The sequence below is a fragment of the Ziziphus jujuba genome, chromosome 12 (genome assembly GCF_031755915.1).
Source record: "Ziziphus jujuba cultivar Dongzao chromosome 12, ASM3175591v1".
NCBI lineage: Eukaryota > Viridiplantae > Streptophyta > Magnoliopsida > Rosales > Rhamnaceae > Ziziphus > Ziziphus jujuba.
In genome coordinates, this window is record NC_083390.1 from 25806255 (window position 1) to 25827205 (window position 20951).

Genomic DNA, 20951 nt, shown 5'->3' on the forward strand with positions numbered 1-20951 from the left:
ATTATTTATCATATTATTTAATAAATAAATTTAATTAATATTTCGATAATATTAACAGTACTACTATTATTAATAAACATAAATACTTTAATAAGTATAATTTTTTTTATCTCAGCAGAGCAACCCATTTTTTTGGCTTTCCTCTATATCCCAACCTGATAGATTCGAGTTCATGCTCTATTGGCATGGGTGACAGTGCTCAAACTAAGGGAATTACCCATAATGACTGTTTCTTTAAACAATGACATAAGTTCGAATTCTCCTATACTCATTATCAAACAAAAGGGAAGTAAGCTTTTTTTATTATTTTTATTTTTTTTAAATAATACAAATTCCTTTTAGGAAAAAAAAAAAAGAAAATGAAAAAAGAAAAAAGAAAAAAGAAAAATGGAAATAACGCAAATTCAGATTGATATTGAATGAGGATTGCACCCATGGGAATAAGAACAGGTAATTACACGATCACGATTTGCTTGTGCGTCATTTTCTATTTTGGGTCTTTGGGCCTCCACCAGACTGAGTGACTACCCAAAATAACGGTTTTTATGGCCCACTAACAATCTGGGAGAGTACGACCGACACGTCGTTGGAAGGTGGTGGGCCAGATGACGTGGATGAGAAGTTGGCGGGAAAATTTCCCGCCAAAGAAACAACAGATGGGGGATGGGGGTATTAGTGGTTACTCCCACTGAGGTGGAGGCCAAAAAAAAAGAGAGGAGTGAGTAGGGCACAATTGGATTTCTGAAAAATTGCAAAGAAATGGCGGGGAACTCTAGTAATCCAGCGTCGACCCCAGAATCGCCGACGTCGGGTGGGGCTTTCAACACGGATCAGTTGCCATTCACCAGCCGCACCTCCGATCACTTCCCATCCTCCTCCGATGACGATGAGGCTGCCGTCGACCCCCAAATCATACGAGACGAACCTGATGATATCCTCGAGGAAGAAGAGGAAGGAGAAGATCTCTACAACGACAATTTCATGGAGTTTGTTCCGAATTCTCTTCTTCTATTTTCATGATATGTATTTCGGGTGTTTCTATTTTGCAAATGAAAATCAACTCAACTCGTTTTTTTTTTTTTTTTGGTTTTGGTTTTTGCAGCGATTATCGGCAGATGAATGGTCAGGACCACTACGAATCGGTTGGGCTGGATGACTCCCTTGAGGACCAAAGGGATTTGAGTCAGATCATGGCCGATCGCAGGGCCGCCGAAATGGAGCTCGATAACCGAGATGATGTTCGCCTTACCTCCCGCAAGCTCCCTCAGCTTCTTCACGATCAAGGTAATAATCTATAACCTAATCTCCAAATGCAACAAATACCATCCTAATACCATGTTCATGTTTGTTTATACGTAGAGACAGATTTATGTTGAAGATTGACATTTTTTTTTTTTTTGGGGTTTGGTTTAATTGCAGACACTGATGATGACAATTACAGGCCTTCAAAAAGATCTCGGGCCGATTTGAGGCCTCCACCTCCTCCTCCTGCGGCGGCACCTAGGAGCTACGATGACATGGATGGAATGCAAAGTTCACCAGGCAGGTCACAGCGGGGTGATTTTCCCACTACTGATCAAACCGATGACGAGCACTTCGAGGTTTTTTTACAGTGATTATTTCGCTTCTGCTGTGCTAAACTCAATCTGATGATCATATTGATACTCAGTTTCCTTATTCCATTTGCATTTTTGGTGTTCATTGTTTATCAGGATGAAGATGACGAGGAGGGCGAGTTTGAGATGTATCGTGTTCAGGGTACACTTAGAGAGTGGGTTACTAGAGACGAAGTTCGTCGTTTTATAGCCAAGAAGTTCAAGGAATTTCTACTCACATACGTCAATCCCAAAAATGAACATGCTGACTTTGAATACGTGCGTCTCATTAATGAGATGGTCTCAGGTATGGTAATAATAATAATAATAATAATAATAATAATAAACTGTATCTTTTTTCCTTGGAATGTTGATGTATGTATGTATGTTTAGGCTTGCATCTTGCTCAATCTTGCACGCATTTTTTATTTGCAGCCAACAAGTGTAGCCTGGAGATTGATTACAAGCAATTTATCTATATACATCCCAATATTGCAATTTGGTTGGCTGATGCCCCACAATCAGTTTTAGAAGTTATGGAAGATGTTGCCAAGAATGTTGTCTTTAATTTACATCCAAACTACAAAAACATCCATCAGAAGATTTATGTTCGAATTACCAACTTACCGGTATATGATCAAATTCGGAACATTAGGTAATGTGAAAGTTCTTTTTTATTGCTTTTCTGCTCCTTATTTCTTCCCCCCTAGGGTTCCAATTTTTATTCTCGGATTTGTGCAGGCAGATTCATTTGAATACGATGATCCGCATCGGGGGAGTTGTGACCAGACGTTCTGGAGTCTTTCCCCAGTTGCAACAGGTAAAGTATGACTGCAACAAATGTGGGACAATCTTGGGGCCCTTTTTTCAGAATTCGTACTCCGAAGTCAAGGTTGGTTCTTGCCCTGAATGTCAATCAAAAGGACCATTTACTGTCAATATTGAGCAGGTAATTACTACTTCCCCAACTAATACGATTTTTTTTTTTTTTTTTTTTTCATTTGTGGTTTTGTCAGCAACCGTGGAACACATGTTTGAGCATACCTTATTATCTTTGCTTGCCTTCATTTGCAGACTATATATAGGAATTACCAAAAGCTTACTCTCCAAGAGAGCCCGGGAATTGTGCCTGCAGGTCGGCTTCCAAGATACAAGGAAGTGATACTGTTGAATGATCTGATTGATTGTGCTCGCCCTGGGGAAGAGATAGTAAAATACTTCAAACTTGGTTATTTGTGGTCTCCCTTTTGTTTTGAATACTCGCTGACATCTGTTTCTGCTCAATATAATTTATTTCAGGAGGTCACAGGAATTTACACGAATAATTTTGACTTGTCTTTGAACACAAAGAATGGCTTTCCTGTATTTGCAACTGTAGTTGAGGCAAACCATGTGACAAAGAAACAGGACCTCTTTTCTGCTTACAAACTTACCCAAGAAGACAAAGAAGAGATTGAAAAGTTGGCTAAAGACCCCAGAATAGGAGAAAGGGTTTGTTATAATATAGTCTCTTCTTTTCAATAGTGTCCCTCTGCAATATCATGAAGTATATCTATAATGACATATCATGTGAACTACAGATTGTCAAGTCTATTGCTCCATCTATCTATGGCCATGAGGACATAAAAACCGCAATAGCCCTTGCTATGTTTGGAGGCCAAGAGAAGAATGTAGTTGGGAAGCATAGGCTCCGAGGAGATATAAATGTACTTCTTCTTGGTGACCCGGGTACAGCCAAATCGCAATTTCTCAAGTAGGTGCTAAAAGCTTAAAATTTCAAAGTGATTCCGTTTTCTACAGAAAAAAAAAAAAGAAAAAAAAGAAAAAAAAAGAACATGCATTTATTCAAAGAAGGATCCTTTTCTTTTCTATTTTCAATTTAGGTACGTTGAAAAGACTGGACAAAGGGCTGTTTATACTACTGGTAAAGGGGCTTCTGCTGTTGGGCTTACAGCAGCAGTGCACAAGGACCCAGTCACAAGGGAGTGGACGCTTGAAGGAGGAGCACTTGTTCTAGCAGACAAAGGAATATGTCTTATTGATGAATTTGACAAAATGAATGATCAAGACAGGTGAGGAAACACAAGTGTTAATGTAATTTTCTCAGTTTCTATAAGTGTGCTCAACCGCAGAAAACAAGTGTCAATGTTAAGATATCTAATTACATCAGGGTGAGTATACATGAGGCCATGGAGCAGCAGAGTATTAGTATATCAAAGGCCGGAATTGTCACTTCTCTTCAAGCACGCTGCTCTGTTATTGCTGCTGCAAATCCTATTGGAGGAAGGTATGTAAATAGCGAAATTAAAAGGTTATGTTTTATAGTAGAATTCTTTAAACTGCGTGAATGTGCGAGGAGCACCTATTGATTGGTGCATATTTGTTGATAAGTTTCTAAATGACCTATACTCAAGTATACAAGTTTGAGAGCTTTTTGGACAGATTTATATTGCACACTTGAGATGCATGAATGCTTCTTTGAGTAGACATATCTAATCTCAACATTTTTTATCTCCCTACTCTCCTTGTCATAATAGCATTCACTTTCTTTTCTAAGAATTTTAATATAGCTATTTTATATTCCAGATATGATTCCTCAAAAGCATTTTCACAAAATGTTGAGTTAACAGATCCCATCATCTCCCGGTTTGACATCCTATGTGTTGTTAAGGTAATTGTGAAATCTCTATTCTTTACTCAGTTTTATTTGTTGGTGCTAACATGAAAGGAAATGCAATCCAGGATGTAGTGGATCCTGTTACAGATGAAATGCTTGCGAAATTTGTAGTTGATAGTCATTTCAAGTCGCAACCCAAGGGAGGTCACTTGGATGAGAAGTCCTTAAATGAATCCCAAGAAGATGTGCAAGGCTCCTCCAACCCAGTAGATAATGAGGTTTATACTCGATATTCCACCGTTACTGTCTTCTCATTGCTTCTATATATTTTCTAATTGTGTTACTGTGTATCATTGGAGTATTACCTTCCATTTTCCAGATTCTTCCTCAAGATTTACTAAAGAAATATATTACTTATGCCAAACTGAATGTATTCCCGAGGTTGCACGAAGCTGATATGGAGAAGCTCACTCATGTTTATGTTGATCTGCGGGAAAAATCCAATGTTAGCTTCTCTTCACACTTTTCTTACAAGGATTTTGATTGATGGTTTATCTGAAACCTTGATATATAAACTCTCTTGCATTTTTATATGTAGCATGGACAAGGAGTCCATATAGCAGTAAGGCACTTAGAGTCCATGATACGAATGTCTGAAGCGCATGCAAGAATGCACCTCAGACAGCATGTCACACAAGAAGATGCAGACATGGCAATTCGAGTTTTACTCGATTCATTCATCTCAACACAAAAATTTGGAGTACAGAAAGCTCTACAGAAGGTATGGAAAGAGTTCTTACCTTAATTAATGTTCTACTATACATTCTTTGCATCCGGATTCTGCTGCACGTTATTCTCAAAGCATATCCGGTGTGCTTGTCACGTTTGATTCGTTCTCTAATTTTTGGATACTTTGCATTATGTCACCTGATGTCTAGTGCATGCATGATACAAGTTTATTCTAGCATATTGTTGTATAAGCACTTATGCACTAGGCATCAGGTTGTCACTTCTTGTTCCCCTGTGCCTCTCTTGAGCAGCATTAGATTTTAGAAGAAAATATTCTAGCGGGCTTTACTTTAATTATACATAATTATTGGCCTTGAATTACTTTGGTGGTTGATTTCTGAAGAGTTGGTTTTAAAAATATAATTTTTCTGTTGCAGACCTTCAGAAAGTACATGACTTTCAAGAAGGATTACAATGAGCTGCTCCTATATCTTCTTCGTGAGCTTGTGAAGAATGCACTGCACTTTGAAGAGATTGTTTCTTCTGGGTCTACTGCAGGGCGTACCCATATTGATGTGAAAGTAGAAGATTTGGAAAACAAGGTAATCTCTAGGATAAACAGTGGAAGATCTTTTCTGTCTGTATTAATTGGTTATATATAGCCTTTGACCTTTGACCTTTTTCTGGTTTGTTTTCAATCTGTGCAGGCACAAGAACACGAGATCTACGATTTAAAGCCCTTCTTTACTAGCACCCTATTTTCAAGAGCAAATTTTGTTCTGGACGAACAGCTTGGAGTAATAAGGCATCGTCTTGCAAGATGATGTCCGAATATGTAATTGGGATGTTGAATGGCTTATTTAAGTCGAACACGAACTATAATATTTAGGAGACTTTAGAATTGCATAGAGATTAATTAGATTTGCTCATGATGTTCTTTATGTGATTGATGTGATAAGACAAACAGGCTGACCTAAACTTAGGAGAATACGACCAAGTGTGCACGGGGAAAAAAGAAAAAAAAAAAGAAAAGAAGAAACTTTTTATTTCAGTTCGTCTATAGTGCCCATAAATAAAAAGTTCAACGACGAGCAACGATACATGTAATTTCATAGGAGAATACGACCAAGTGTGCAGGGACCAAAAAAGGAAAAAAAGAAAAAAAAAAAAACTTTTATTTTAGTTCGTCTATAGTATCTATAAAAAAATGAAAAAAAATAAAAAGTTCAATGACGAGCAACGATATGTATAATGTTATCCAGCAACACATTGCACCCTCAACATCTCCCTGAAAAACAAATCACCAACAATCACCACACGAGCAAAACCCATCTTGAAAATGATGGAAGCGATTTGGGTCTTTGAGTATGATTTCTCGTTGTACAAACTTGGATATAATCTTTGCACAATCATGGCAGTTGCGACACACACGAAGGTTCTTTGTCACCCGAATGGTTGAACCTATATGTGTACTAATAAGTCCAAAAGAAAGAGCTAACATTTCACTATGCCCAATCTGAATGCATTCTCTCTCTTCATCTACGTCATGGAGACTATAATCCTCACTGGGCCTATATCCTTCATCTTCTATTTTCTTCATCAAACACTGTAATTCCCAATAAATTCTTTCCGACCTTGGGTGGGATACATCCCCTGTCCCAAACACGTGAATTTTATTTCTCAATTCTATCCAACTGTAAGCTTTCTTAGCCTTCAATCCCAAGTCTATAATGGTTCCATACAATTTATCAACCATGCCCCATTTAGCATTAACGGCGTACCAGTTCGAGAGCAATACATAATTTTCTGGATTAAGAGATTCCAATTCGCAGAGCTGCTCAACGACCCACTTACCTAAATTCTTTTTCCGGTGGATCCTGCAGCCTTCAAGCAGTGGTCGCAGAACCTCAGCATTCCTTTCAACCTTTTGCTTCTTTATGAAAGCCATTGCCTCATCAAAGAGTCCGGAATGAGCTAGAAGAGCCACCATCAAAGCCAAGTGTGTAACTTCAGGTGTCATGATGCAGTTGAAATAGAATTTTCCCTCCTCAACAAGACGTGCAGTACTGCAAGCATGCAGTACAGCACCATATGTCACTTGATCTATCAGAATGCTGGAGTCTTTTTCCATTTCTCGAAACAAATCAACTCCAAGGTCTCCTTGTCCATGTAAGCTGTACCCCATTATCATTATGGTCCATGAAACAACATCTTTCCACCTCAACTGCCTGAACATTTTTGAAGCAGAGTTGATACATCCCGACTTCGCATACATGTCAATAACAGCGTTAAAAACGGTGACATTCAATTCCATGCCATTTCTAAGTAAGTAGCCATGAATTTCTCTGCCTTGCTTGTTTGCAGTTACCCTTGCACAAGCTGGGAGAATGCTAGAGATTGAGAGCTGATCTGGTTTTAATCCATCCTTAACCATTTGGCGAAATAATTTAAGTCCCTCGTTGAACCCTCCCTTCTTCACATATGCATGAATAATTGAGGTCCAGGAAATGATATCTTTTGAAGGCATACTATCGAAAATTACCCGAGCTTCTTGGATGCTGCTGCAATCAATATACATTTTCAGGAGAGAATTACTCACCAACACATCAAACTCCAATCCACAATTTCTAGCAACTTGATGGACTTTCCTACCTTGTTTCAGAGACTTTAATGATGCGCAGGCAACAATTGCTGTCGCCAGGGCGACGGAATCTATCTCAGCTCCAAAGTCTAACATTTGATAGAACAAATGAATAGCCGAACTGGGTTGACCTTCTTCGATATATAATTTGGCTAGCAGAGTCCATGAAACCGAATTCCTACTAGGAGAGGACTTGTCAAGTAGCCATCTTGCAGTATCAACAGTATCAAGACGACCGTAAATTTCCAGGAGAGCGGTCACTACATACTGGTCAGATGAGAAGCCAAGTTTGAGAGCTTGGCCATGAAGTTGTTTGCCAAGAAATAAATAACCTGAAAGGCGAGAGGCGGCTAGGACCCGAGGAAGAGTGTGTCTATCGGGGTGAACACCCCGAAGAAGCATTTGGTGATAAGTTGAGAAAACAAGTTGGAAATCTCCATGGGTGAGATGAGTTTGGATAAGATTGTTCCAAGCAAAGGTGTCTGAGACAGGAATTTCGTCGAACGCATGGTGGGTGAGCAATAATTCACCGGATTTGAGCTTTATAGGCACTCTAGTGTTGCAGTGAAGATAAGGGGAATGGTTGAGTTGGTGGGGTGTATGGGAGGGTACGACAGTGGAGACGAAACGGTGAATGTGAGTGGATGGAAGAACATCCATGTCAATGCTCAGAGGGGGGAGTTTTCATTTCTTGTTGGATGGTTTGACTGACAGACATGTTGGGTGAATTTCATTTTTCTTATATTTGGGGTTGCCATCCGAGCTCCAAGTTCCGGCCAATCACGACAGAGCACGTCAGGTTCGAGTATGAGATATTGGATTTTTCGGACTTTAGCAATCAGCATACAGTTTTGATTTTCTAAATTTATTATATTTCTTTCCAAGGAACAAAGCACCACCAGAAATGAAAGGAAAGACAAAGCAACAGTAAAAACCAATTTTTGTAGGCGTTGGTGTGTATATTTTTAATTTTTTGGGAAACAAATCTCAATGAGCACGGACTTGGGTTGGGACTCTTTGGAGCCCAGCCCAGCTCACTTGTAGATTATTAGTAAATGGGCCAAGTGGGAATAGAGGGAAGGCCCATGAAAGTGATAAGGAGGATTGAGGAGGAGTCTTGTTCATCTCGGCCAGACTTGCCTCTGCTTCTGGCAGGTCGAGTCGGAACTCGGAAGGAGGAAGGAGGACGGAGGAGGAAAATAGGAATAGGAAGAAAGTTGAAAATGGCGGTGATGGTGGGGAAGTGGTGGAAAATAGGAATGGCGGTCGGGATGGTAGGAGTGGTCAGCAAAGTGATGAAAGAGTACGGATGGGAGAAGGAGGTAGCGATGAGAGCGTTGACGGAGTGGTCGCAGCGACTGGGAGTGTGGGCCATCCCTGCCTACGTGGCCATCCACACATTCACCATTGCCCTCTGCTTGCCCTACGCCGTCTTCTTGGAGGCTACCGCTTCTCTGCTCTTCGGCTTCCTCCCCGCTGTTCTCTGCGTCTTCTCAGCTAAGCTTCTCGGGGCTTCTCTTTCCTTTTGGATCGGCAGGTCTTCTTTTTTTTCCTTACTTATATCATCTGCTTTTCTTCTCATTTTTATTGTATTAAATTATTAATCCTGATCTACCTCCACCAAAATTCATAACTGTCAATTTAACGTTAATATTATGAACCCTGAATACGAATATGATGATACGTTAATTTAATCCATGTTTCTGGTAATTTCTAAACAAACAAACATATACCAATATAATATTACACCTTTCTTTATCTCTGTATGTTGCGTATTGATAATAATTAGCTGAGGCCTCCAAGGAAGGAATTCTGGAACTGGTTTCTTTCCATTTGTATATAGGATATAGGACATAGCATATTTACTTGTTCTCGAAATGGGTATCAATAACTCACTTATGTTACTCTTTTTTGCTTCTTGATATTTCTCAGATACAAAATGCCCACATACATACAGATACTTATTAGTTTCTATAAAGGACTACTTTGGAATCCAAATGTCCTGATTGGTGGTGTATCAAGTTTATTAATTCTGCTTTGTGTTTCCTGCTTAGGTCTATGGTCCCTTCCATCCATCGCAATTTGCATGTGTTGGGAATTTTTAGTTTTAGCTCCAGGAGTTCCACCATTCCATCCTCCCTGTAACTTGTGTAGATTGAAATATGAGTCTGAGCTATTGTAGGGTTCTTTTGGCCTTCCACCTGCTTAATGGAGGTGTAATTTGAGATAATTTGCGACTTTTCTTTTCCTAACTGACTGGAATAATAGTGGTGGTGAAGAGTGAAGTGGATTATGGTATGAAAAGCCTTTCATGTGTTTACTATTTCATGTCTTATTCTTTTGACTTATCTATCATGCACAAAAAGAATTTCAAAGAATGGAGGCTTGGGGAACTGGGGTGTAACAATGGGGTGCCTGGAAATGAAAGAATGAAGGATCATTTGTTTGGCGGATGAGCCCTAGTTGAGGAAGAGATAAAGTTGCCATTCTTTCTTAGCTTAGCTTGTTTGCTTTGGACTACTTAAGTGAGGGAGGAGCGCTTTTACACTAACTTAATTGCAATCTCTTCCCGTAACCATTATGACAAGGGTTTCCAAACACTTTGAAGGGAATAAGTTAATCCTTGCAAATAAACAATGTACAATGCAATGTATGAGAAATGTAATAGTTCTATAATTGACCTAGAAAATTAAGTATAACAATTTCAGCCAACAAATGGGAAGTGCATATTATTGCAAAGGGAAGCAATTCTAGAATTCCAACTACCTTGATATAAACACTGCCCTGACAAATCATAGATGGGCCAGAAAGTAATATTAAGTTTGCCAATTTATTGACATTGAGGCTTGTTAAGCGAAGTACCTGAGTTGTGCATCCATTTGTGGTCTCTTGATTACTTTTAAGAACCATTTTTGATATTTTTGGCTTTGCAGATTGGTATTCAGGAGTTCAAATTCTGCAATGGAGTGGGCCCAAAGAAATAAATATTTTCATATCCTTTCCAAAGGAGTTGAGCGAGATGGATGGAAATTTGTCCTTCTAGCCCGCTTCTCCCCTATGCCCTCCTATGTCATAAATTATGCGCTGGCTGCTACAAATGTTGGATTCATTGTGGATTTTCTGCTGCCAACTGTAATTGGATGCCTGCCAATGATCTTACAGAACACATCCATTGGCAGCCTTGCTGGTGCTGCTGTAGCTTCATCATCGGGATCTCAGAAATCTCAGGTTTTATCTTATCTTTTTCCTGTACTCGGGATTGGGTCAAGCGTTCTTATTTCCTTGAGAATTAAAAAGTACTCAACTGACATATCAGAGGTGGAAATATCTTCCAATGAGCATGTTCATGACTCTGATAGGGTTGTTATGTCATCTCAAAACCCATCTAATAGAAGAGAACAAAACATCCTGAAGAAAGGTCAATAATGTATTAGTTCACTCTAAAAGACTAGGACGTTTTTTTTTTTTTGGGGACAAGGTTAACTCTAATAACTTTATCTGATATATTTATATCATCTCATTGGTTGATGAGTTTGTTAGTTTTGATCTACTATCTCTGCTATTGTTAGACGGTGTGTTCTTTAAAAATTCTGAAGGGTCTTGTTTCGAATCTTCCCCTCAACTTGAAACTTAGAGAGGCATTGTGAAATGTGTAGGAAACTAAACACAGTTTTGTTGGAAAAGCCATGAATGCAGAAAATCCTTAGCTCTAATAATTAATCAACAGTTTAACCTTTACTTGATTCTTGGATGGGTTGCTTTGATATGGAAGCATCCACATTATGTGTTACAAACCCATATGTTTGTAATAAAAAAAATAAAAAATAAGAAACCATAAAAACAAAAGGAAGATAAAAGATTGTATAGATTCTTTGAGGGAATCCTATCTTCAAATAGGTTTTAAGGAAACTTGACCTCCCAAGACAAAATGATGATCAAGACATTTTAATCATAAATAATGCACACCTTTTACATTCATATAGCTCCTTCAAATAGAGAAAATTACACCAACCCAGTTCTAAAAACTAGGCACAAACACCCATTATCAAATAAGTAGCCCTAGTGGCCTAAAAAATAGCATAAGTGACCCAAAAAAAAAAAAAAATAGGACAGTTAAACATGCACTATTAAACAGCTAAACCAAATAGTATATATATATATATATATATATAATAAAAAAATAAAAAAAATAAAAACTAGATATTTATAACTTTTGTGATCGTAACATTATGGTACTAAGTACTAAGTTTTTACAATCTTTGAAGATGTTTCATTTTGTGATGTTGGCTGCGGGAGTGAAGGATACTTTGGTTAATATTCAATGAGCTAATCAAAAGGATATTTGTCAACTTCTGCTCTTAAATCTGAAATGGGAGGGGTTTTGAGGTTTAAGACGGCAGCTTGTTTTACCTTTATACCAATGGCATAACGCGATTATTGCAACGTGTTTGTGACATCAGAATCACGTCATTGCTCAAACATGGTTGGTCGAAGGGGTTGAATTCTTTGTATTCTTACTTTGGAAAGTTTGATTTTGTCATCCAAGGGTTGGGGTTTGTCGAAACTGAGATTAAAACTAGTTTAGGGTGCCGTCCCATGACTAATATTTTTCTAATCAAGAGCATATTCTCTTTTGTCCAACTTGTTTTATAAGCCTTTGATGATGTCCAGGTAGTAAATTGGAAAATCTCTAGTATCATCCTCCATCAACCATCCTTTGATGATGTCCGGGTAGTAAATTGGAAACTCCAATCCTCCATTAACCATTCTCTTTAGTGAGGCTAATGATTATGATATTGAAAATCTTGTAAAATACATTAGCAATGAATAAATTGTTGTTTTATTTTTAAAAGTTAAAAAGAAAAGAAAAAAAAAAGAAAAAAAAAAGGCAACTTAAATGTAGTTTGGTAACATGGTTGGTTTTTATTTTTATTTTTTAAATTTTGCTTTACCTAATTGTATGTAGTTTGCTTATGTCAAGTGTTAATGGTTATTAGAATATGTTAAACATCTAAGTTAGCAATAAAATTAAGGAAGAGAGAAAAATAAATAAATAAAATAAACACAAAATTAAATACAATTCAAATTGTATTGGGTTTTTTTTTTTTTTCCTTAAGTTTTTATTCGTTTAAGATGCCAAACAAACTATAACTATTATAGCTAACGCTTGACATAAATAAATTAAACAATTAAGTAAAAATAAAAAATAAAAAAACTAGAACGAAAAATCAATTATGTTATGAAACAATACCTTATCCTTGAATATGATCTTTATAGAAATTTTCAATGCAAAAATTTATGGAAGGAAGAATATTATTAACAAATGAATTTCAATTATAAATATATATACACACATATAAGTGTAGAACATTTTAAATAGAAGATGTTCTAATATAATTCATGATTGAAACTTTCTAAAACCGGTTTTGTGGGGGCAGAGACCCTTAGGGTATACATGGTGGGTGGGACAGATTGGACGCATTCAACCTTTACTGCTAATGCCATGCCATCCTCTAGCTGTATTCAATGTCCATGGGAGATCAAATGGCTTTTCTTTTCTCGGATTTGTCAAAGTTTTCTAACATCCAAGTTCTATGCATTGTGAAGATTCGCTTACCCTCATCCATAAGTCTTTAATAATTACATAGAATTATGTTCACACACACTTATACACGCGCATAGTTATAATATAGTTGGAGTTAGTTGAGATGATATTAGTTTAGTATAAACATTAAATAGAACATTAAGGGTCCATGAAATACACCAATTAGCGTATATGTTTGTGTAGTGATTTTAACTAATTGAATAGCAACGAGTCTATTCTGAAAGATATGGTATATAATGGGAAACTACCGGTAAATGTCTTTCCAGAGTATTCAAATATCAGACTACATCCGTGTTTTTTTTGGTAACAAGACTAAATCCGTGTTGAAAACACAATCCCCATCCCCAATTGGCGGAAAAAAAATTTCAAACTAAGATCTTCTTTTATTTTTCTTTTTGGAGTTTGTTGCCGATTGTTCTCACCAATTCTTACTCACTCGCCCTATATAAAATTCCTAATCATGTCGCGGATTCAAGATGTGAAAAAGGCGTGGATATATAACGACGTTGTGGATGGCTTAGTCATCGTGACCAATTGACCATACGAAAAAGATGGATATTATGTTCCATCAAAATCAACACCACCTCACCTTTATGTTTTAGTCTTCTTAATAAGGATATTGGTATCGTGCCGCTTGCCAGGCCATTTAGTGCTTCCCACTTGCATATTTTTGTTCCATCAAACTTAAAGTTTGCCCATTTATTTTCGGTGGGTTCTTCCTTTTCTTTTCTTTTCTTCTTTGATTTGGAGAGGGATCATTTGGAATGGACACTCCGCGATTAATTTGCAACTACTTCCAACCAGGACTCTTACAAAAAATCCTCAAAATATATTATTGTATCTGCATCTCACCCATGTTTTCATGTTATTCTCACATAAACAATTAGACAACCAAATACAATAAATTAAAGGGTGAATTCCTCACAATGAATTGGCCATAGAAGAAATAAGTGACCACTAACTGATATTTATACATAATATATAATTTAGAACATGTTTCTCTCTCTCCTACAATTTGGAATTTCCATTAATGTATCTATCATGGCCCTTGGCAGTGATTGAAGACTGATTATTAGAGAGAATATGGAACGATAGGAAGAAAAAAGAGCATGCCATATTCAATTGTTGCAATGCAAGTGATAAGGAATTGGAGCTGTCAATAAACTTTCGACACTCAATTGCTTAATTTGGGTACAATCATTTCGCGGTGTACAATAAGCGGATAGCACGATGAATACTATTGCAGATATGATTTTTTTTGAAAAAAAATAGAACAAAACAAAATTGAGAAAGCATTCTTATATGCAATTAGGTGCTGGTGGCTTCCAACCTCTATCTCCACCTTACTGGATCCAATAGAGTACCTTCCAGCAGAATGATCACAAGCGTCTTTCTACCTTTTTGTTTCGTTTTTTTTTTTTTTTTTTTTTTTTTTTTTTTTAGGTGCAAAAAGAATTGCTCTATACGTCAATTAGTAACCTCTTCCAATAATTCCGTCCTCTTTTCCTTTCTTTTGAAGGTTAAGATCTAACTGAGGCATGTATGTAAATTTACATGATTGGATTTGGTCTGGTGTACATACATAATCTTTGCTTCTAAATTAAGAAATCTAGTTAGAAATTCTCTTTATGAAATTCGAACTTGGTGGAGGTCTTGTGGGAGAAGTCGGAGGCCAGTTTCCCTAGCTCCTTGATCGGTGCTGGAGCACCACAGTAAAACACACCTGCAAATTAACCAAAAAATCCAAATAAGTTAAGGAAGAAGAAGAAGAATGGAAATGGTGGGTATAGTAAGAGAAATAAAAGGTAAAGTGAAGAAGAAATAATCATTAATAAGTACGGACCAACTCGAGCATTGGGATGTTGGAGGGCAATCCTCTTGTAGACTTGGCGCCAGTTGGGCTTGGCGAAGTGGGACTTGACACGGGTTCCAGACACCACATCCACACCGTTCTTGGCATGGTGCAGCGACTGAAGCATGGCAATGAGTGCTGACCTGGCATCTCCTTCCTCATACACACTGGTGCAGTAGTTGTGGAGCTCTATCACCCCCTTCTCATCCATCTCCGCCACCTCATTCATTATCCCTTTGAACCAGTCGAAAGAACCCTGCTCTCTTGTCACCCAGTAGTAGTATGCTTTCCTGGTTCTGAACTTACTCGTTCTGTTCTTATTATTATGACTTGATGATGGGTCTGCAGCTTCATAATCTTCTTCATTGTGCTGCATGTTGTTGATGATGTCCTTCACAATGCTCACCATTGGTGTTGCCCCGATTCCAAGCCCCACCAGCAATACCACCTCATATTTTTTGTAGTCCTGTGCTGGAGCTCCATATGGACCGTCTATTAATATCTTTGGAAAGCTGTACATGATCATGATCGATCATCATTATTAATATTAATCGTTATAAATTAATCATTTCCGATCTACATGAACATATAAATATGTATACACACACACACGCGCACAATTAATCAAATTAATTACTTACACAGGGTTGCTTCCTCCTTGCAGGTCTGCTCTAAGCAGTCCGCTTTTCCCGGCAGCTGAGGGCTGACAGACTTCAGAGAAAACTGTTTTCAACTGGCCAGTCCAATCTCCAAGTGTTCGAATGTGAACGCTCAGGTAGTCATCTCCAGGTGATGAAGTTATAGAAAATGGATGCCTGAGTATTTTATATATAATTAGTTGCTAAAGTGAAACTCCATCTCTATGACTGATTAACAACTAACTATACATTAAAAAATAAATAAATAAATAAAATACATATATAGATAGACCTACCACTCAAATGGAGAAACGGCAGCGCAATTGACGAACATGTACTGCCCGCTTTTGTATCTGAATCCCTGAGGCTTCGTCATGTGCAATGCCAATACATTTCCCGGATATACAGCAACCTTTCAATTGTTTATAAAACAAATTAAAATTGATCGCATCTTGTTACTCTACGAGTCTAATAAATAAATGAAGCAGAGATTGGAATCTTCTATACTTAAAGTGCAGAGAGAACATTATTTAATTTAATTACCTTGAGCATCTTAACAGGCTTGATGCTTGATCTAAAAGCTCTAATCAACCTTTCACAAGCATACAGTCCAACCGGCACTGCTAAATACATCCATGTCTGCCATCAAGAATTAATTTGGATTAATAATAAAATAACAGTAGTCAATATATATATATATATATATATATATGGAGAAAAATAATGGTGGAGAATTGGTAAATGGTAATAATGAATTAAGGAAGCACTAACCGTCTTTTGATACCAAGTCTTGGTGAGGTAGAGATAGATGCCATGGACGATGAGAAGAGTGTAGACGATGACAAAAAGGTGGTGGGAATACCAGAAGGCGTTGAAACCGGTGAGCTTCTTGAGGGGCCCAGGGAGATTGAGCTTGTTTCGCCTAAACCAAGGGGTGGCTAGTGTGAAGGCTATGGCCATCAAGACTACCATGATGATACCGGTCACCCCTTCCACCCCCTTCACAAACCACCAATAATTCTGAGGCTGCTCCTCACCAAAGTAAGGCTTCATGGGCTCGTACTCTTCTTCAGTTGCATGGAGAAGGCGCGGAAAATCACAAGTCAAATGAGCCCCCGCGTGCAGTCCAACCCCGACGGCAATTCCAACCGCAATCACCTTGTGGAAATTTAGATTGTCGTCGAATGGGACAGCCAGGCCTAATTTGGTCTTGTTTCTGAGCCATGTAATGGTGTTGCGGCAGACGGGCAGCAGAATGAGAGCCATGTTGAACTTGAGGGTCTCTGCTCCTCCTTTAGCAACGCACACACAATAGCCCATCACATCGAAGGCGGCTTTGTGTCGGTACTGGATAAACTTGTAGGCGAAGAGCCCACCAACAATTCCCAGCCACAACATTATAACCCACACCCTCTGCCAATTGTCCATTAAAAAGTACTTGCCCTTCTCATAGCATCTTCTTAGCGGGTTGTTCTCTTGAGTTGGCTTCAGCTTCTGGCTCAACATTTGACTCAGAATTCGGCTATCGGTTATCCTCACCGATTGATTTGGAGCTTGCAGCAGTAATGTTTCCAGGTTTTGAACCTGATAATGCATATTAATTGTTCATATCCATACCACATATATATATATAGCTATATAAATAATAAAAATATCAAACAATTTTCATCAACACTCCAACAAAAGTCTTAAGAGATTTCCATTTTTACCATGATATATCCAACTTTTTCTGGGTCTAGCTCTTCCATGATCAACGCTGCATATTCGTCTGCTTGTTTCTGAATGTTGGAGAGTTTGTTTGCAGAAGCACTGAGACTGATAATCTGTAGCACCACAAAACTCTTCATAATCAGCAAGAGACCAACATTTGACTTTTCTTTTTTGTTTATTTATTTTTATTTAATTACCTAATATTATACTCAATTAATAATTGCTTGCTTTTAATTACCTCTCTGACTTCTTCCTCTGTAATTCTTCCATCAGCGTCTTTATCCACCCTACAATGGTACCAATCAAAATGGTGGTGTGAGGAAAGAATATTATTTAATCTATATATATATATATATATATTTTTTTTTTTTTTGGGCCTCTGGCTCCCCTTCCCCACACTAAGACTCGATCCCGAGCACACACAGGCTGGGATGTGGAAACTCTGCCACTTGAGCTCCACGGCGAGTCTGAATATTATTTAATAATTAGGGAAGCAATTAATGGGCCTACGAATATATTAAATTTAAAATAGTGAATGAATTATTAAAGTTATGATGGTATGTTACATGTCAAAGAAAGTCTGAAGCCTGGAGTCGAAACTTTCGTCGGAGATTTGGATCCAGAACTGCTTGAGTTGTGCTTTATCGATGGAATCGCCGGATATGTTATGCTTCCGAGCGAGCGAACGAAAAAGCTCTCCAGCAAATTCTTTAGATTCCTTGTTCATTCCTGTGATTTGATGAAAATTCTATTAATTAGAATGAAATTAAAGATGAATCATTATTCTTTTTTTTAATAAAAAAAAGAAAAAAAGAATATATGTGTTTGTGTGCGTGTGTATATATATATATATATATATACCTATGCATTCGCCGAAAAGAGAGGAATGAAGAAGGCCGTCGGAATTGCAAGTGAGATCGTTGAAGCGCTTCTCGACGGCAGGCCAGGCGGCAGCAGCAGAGGCGCCGCCGGTCTTGGAGGCAATGAACTTGAGGCCTTTCAAGGCGTGAGCAGCGGCAGACTTGGTGCGGTCGAAGCGTCTGGTGGAAGTCCTTCCGGAGAGGGTAGTGAAGCGCTTCAGCTCCTGCGAGACCTGCTTGATGACGCGCCTGGAGGTGCTGGGGAGGAAGGAGGAGGACTTGTTTCCCTCCAAAGTCCGCTTGGCCAGCAGAGCCAGCTCCGGGTCTTCGCCGTGAATTCCTCCTCCTCCTCCTCCTCCTCCTCCTCCTCCTCCTCCGGCAGCCTGAACGCTGTGAACCTCCACGGAGTCGTCGTGAATGTCGAGAGTGATCTCCACGTACGCTTCGTCATTGTTGTTGTCGCTGCTGTCATCGTTAATTGTGGTGGTGGTGGGTGGGAGGTTGAACCTGGCACTCTTTCTGGAATGTCTGGATGAAGAATCGGAGCTTAAGTTGTCGTCGTTAGAATTATAATCGTTATAATTAGAAAGAGGATGAGCGTCCAGAGGACCGCTGAAAGCCCTTCGCTCTTTGTAATTAAAGTAGTGGTCGGAGTTGTTTCTCATGGTAAACGACCACGAACAAGAAGACGACGACGATAAGGATCTCTATCTCTCTCTCTCTCTCTCTCTCTCTCTCTCTCCGTGCTTTAATTTGGACCTTAATAATTCATATACTTCTAAACATACCAACAAAATGAAACGAAATTGAAGTTTTTATACATATGTGCCACTGTTTGTGAAAAAAAAAAAAAAAAAAAAAAAAAAAACAAAGGATAGTGGAGGAAATGGAAAAGTCAAAAAGGAGGGGATGAGAATGATGGATAATTCTGAAAATGATGATCCGTAGGTAAGAAAGGCAATCGAGTGGCAATTAAGGAATACAGGAAGGGAAATGATAATATTTACAATTATTTTCTCAGGAAAGACTGGACTCTTTTAATTAATTTGATTTCTCATAAAACACGAAGACAATAATAATATTACAACACACGTACAACAAGTCGGTCCGTCTACAATTGAACTTCTTTTATACGGACAGATTGAATTAAAACATGAAATTTTCATGGGTCAGAGACGACCCCCGCCCCTTCAGAAACTTGTAGGAAACCCACATGACATGGCGGTCAAACCACATCTTATGACCATTGACTTTCTCCGTTCAATCTTCTCTCTTCTCCTCTTGCCCCTCTTCCTCCTCATTCTTCTTCTTCTTCTTCTTCTTCTTCTTCGTCTTTTAATTTTTTTCTTCTTTAAATAAATGGTTCTTAACACTATTACACACCAACGCTCGTAAAAAATATAAATAAATAAATCGTCAAAACAATCAACTTTTAGAACCTATAATATGAATTCCCAATTATGTTGATATAATTAATTTACACCCTACTATAATTTTATTTCATAATTAAGAATATTTGAATAGCGATAAAGTCATAATTCTTGAGTGTATTTTTATCGAGTAAATTAATTAATTGATTTCAACCTAGAATGTTTCCAAAGGCAGAGTAAAAGCTATCAGTTTTTTAATTATTCATCAATGTTAGTTTATGGTTAATGCAGTAGAATCAACTCTGCCCGACCTTGAAAAGCTTTTCATTAGGTCACCTCACCTACTTTAGTTGAAACAGGACACGGACATAAAAGTCTATCCAAAAAACATTAAAACGAAAATGACACAAAAGATAATAATTTTTTCTTACAACAATAATACTTAAAAAGGAAAAGAAAAAAAAAAAATCCCTCTCATATGTCTTAATTATTGTCTGGAAAGAAAATCCTATACTGCTGTTCATGTTATGGTGATCTATTAGATAAACAATGTTTCGTTTCGGCTGACATGCAATATATAATTTATTATGTTCTGCATGAACCCCTTCTCATTTTATTAATTTGCTAAGGAGATGGGACTCCTTTCTAGTTTCTTCCAATAATTAGCAAATCAGTTGATTAGCTAATTATTTTTGTTATTATGTTTATATGCCCAATCTAGGCAAGATGTGCTGGTCAAAACAAAACCAAAGTTTTGACCAAGAAAAATAAAAAATAAATAAATGAAAAAAGAAGAAGAAGAAGAAAGACAAAACCAAAGTCCTTTTAGCCTTAACTAAGAAAGGGATAAAAAGACATAACAATTAGTAGGCAATCCAGCATTATACAAGTATACAAACCGGGCGGGGCATGTTGCTGTCTAATGTCTAATGTTAATACACTACTAAACAAACATCTCTTATGTTACGTGTTCCGATGCACTAATTAATGTCGTGCTCTTAACGAAATTACGCGCAAAAGCCTAAATTTTGCCTTTCCATATTTTAAATTTATTTTTGTTCGGAAACTTTAGTTTTGAACTAATTTCTACATTAATATGAATATGAGGATCTCAAACGTTGGCTGCTTAAATGAGACAAAAGTTTTTGCAATATAAATGTACAAAACTACTGTAAAGAATTTATAAAGAAATGAGTATTGAACCAAAAATATATATTATAAAGGATGTGAAGAATTTCAAAACTAGGTATCAATGTGATTTTTAAAATTTTCAAGAATATATAAATTAATTTATTTATATTGGCTGTGATCCTATAACTGGCTTTTGTTCAAGT

The 20951-nt window shown here is 37.7% G+C and overlaps 4 protein-coding genes across 4 annotated transcripts; 2 read left to right on the plus strand and 2 right to left on the minus strand.

The window, feature by feature from the left end:
* Positions 1-492: 492 nt before the first annotated feature.
* On the plus strand, positions 493-5882 carry LOC107431799 (DNA replication licensing factor MCM2). Its single transcript, XM_048462322.2, has 17 exons — positions 493-986; positions 1103-1284; positions 1420-1601; positions 1713-1902; positions 2031-2250; positions 2337-2544; positions 2670-2804; positions 2895-3086; positions 3176-3348; positions 3479-3667; positions 3766-3882; positions 4182-4266; positions 4338-4490; positions 4592-4717; positions 4811-4993; positions 5379-5543; positions 5649-5882. The coding sequence occupies exons 1-17, from the start codon at positions 760-762 to the stop codon at positions 5763-5765; spliced, it is 2844 nt and encodes a 947-aa protein (XP_048318279.1). The 5' UTR covers positions 493-759; the 3' UTR covers positions 5766-5882.
* A 211-nt stretch (positions 5883-6093) lies between these two features.
* On the minus strand, positions 6094-8539 carry LOC107431801 (pentatricopeptide repeat-containing protein DOT4, chloroplastic-like). The gene has a single exon (XM_016042799.4). The coding sequence runs from the start codon at positions 8240-8242 to the stop codon at positions 6242-6244; it is 2001 nt and encodes a 666-aa protein (XP_015898285.2). The 5' UTR covers positions 8243-8539; the 3' UTR covers positions 6094-6241.
* Positions 8540-8622: 83 nt separating this feature from the next.
* Positions 8623-11121, plus strand: LOC107431802 (uncharacterized). The gene is made up of 2 exons (XM_048462323.2): positions 8623-9119; positions 10516-11121. The coding sequence occupies exons 1-2, from the start codon at positions 8638-8640 to the stop codon at positions 11006-11008; spliced, it is 975 nt and encodes a 324-aa protein (XP_048318280.1). The 5' UTR covers positions 8623-8637; the 3' UTR covers positions 11009-11121.
* Positions 11122-14341: 3220 nt separating this feature from the next.
* On the minus strand, positions 14342-19084 carry LOC107424617 (respiratory burst oxidase homolog protein D). The gene is made up of 10 exons (XM_048462880.2): positions 18249-19084; positions 17954-18116; positions 17626-17674; positions 17387-17500; positions 16449-17261; positions 16221-16316; positions 15974-16089; positions 15681-15854; positions 15031-15551; positions 14342-14910 (listed from the first exon to the last, which is right to left on the minus strand). Exons 1-10 carry the CDS (start codon positions 18910-18912, stop codon positions 14801-14803), a joined length of 2820 nt encoding a protein of 939 aa, XP_048318837.2. The 5' UTR covers positions 18913-19084; the 3' UTR covers positions 14342-14800.
* Between the last annotated feature and the right edge of the window lie 1867 nt (positions 19085-20951).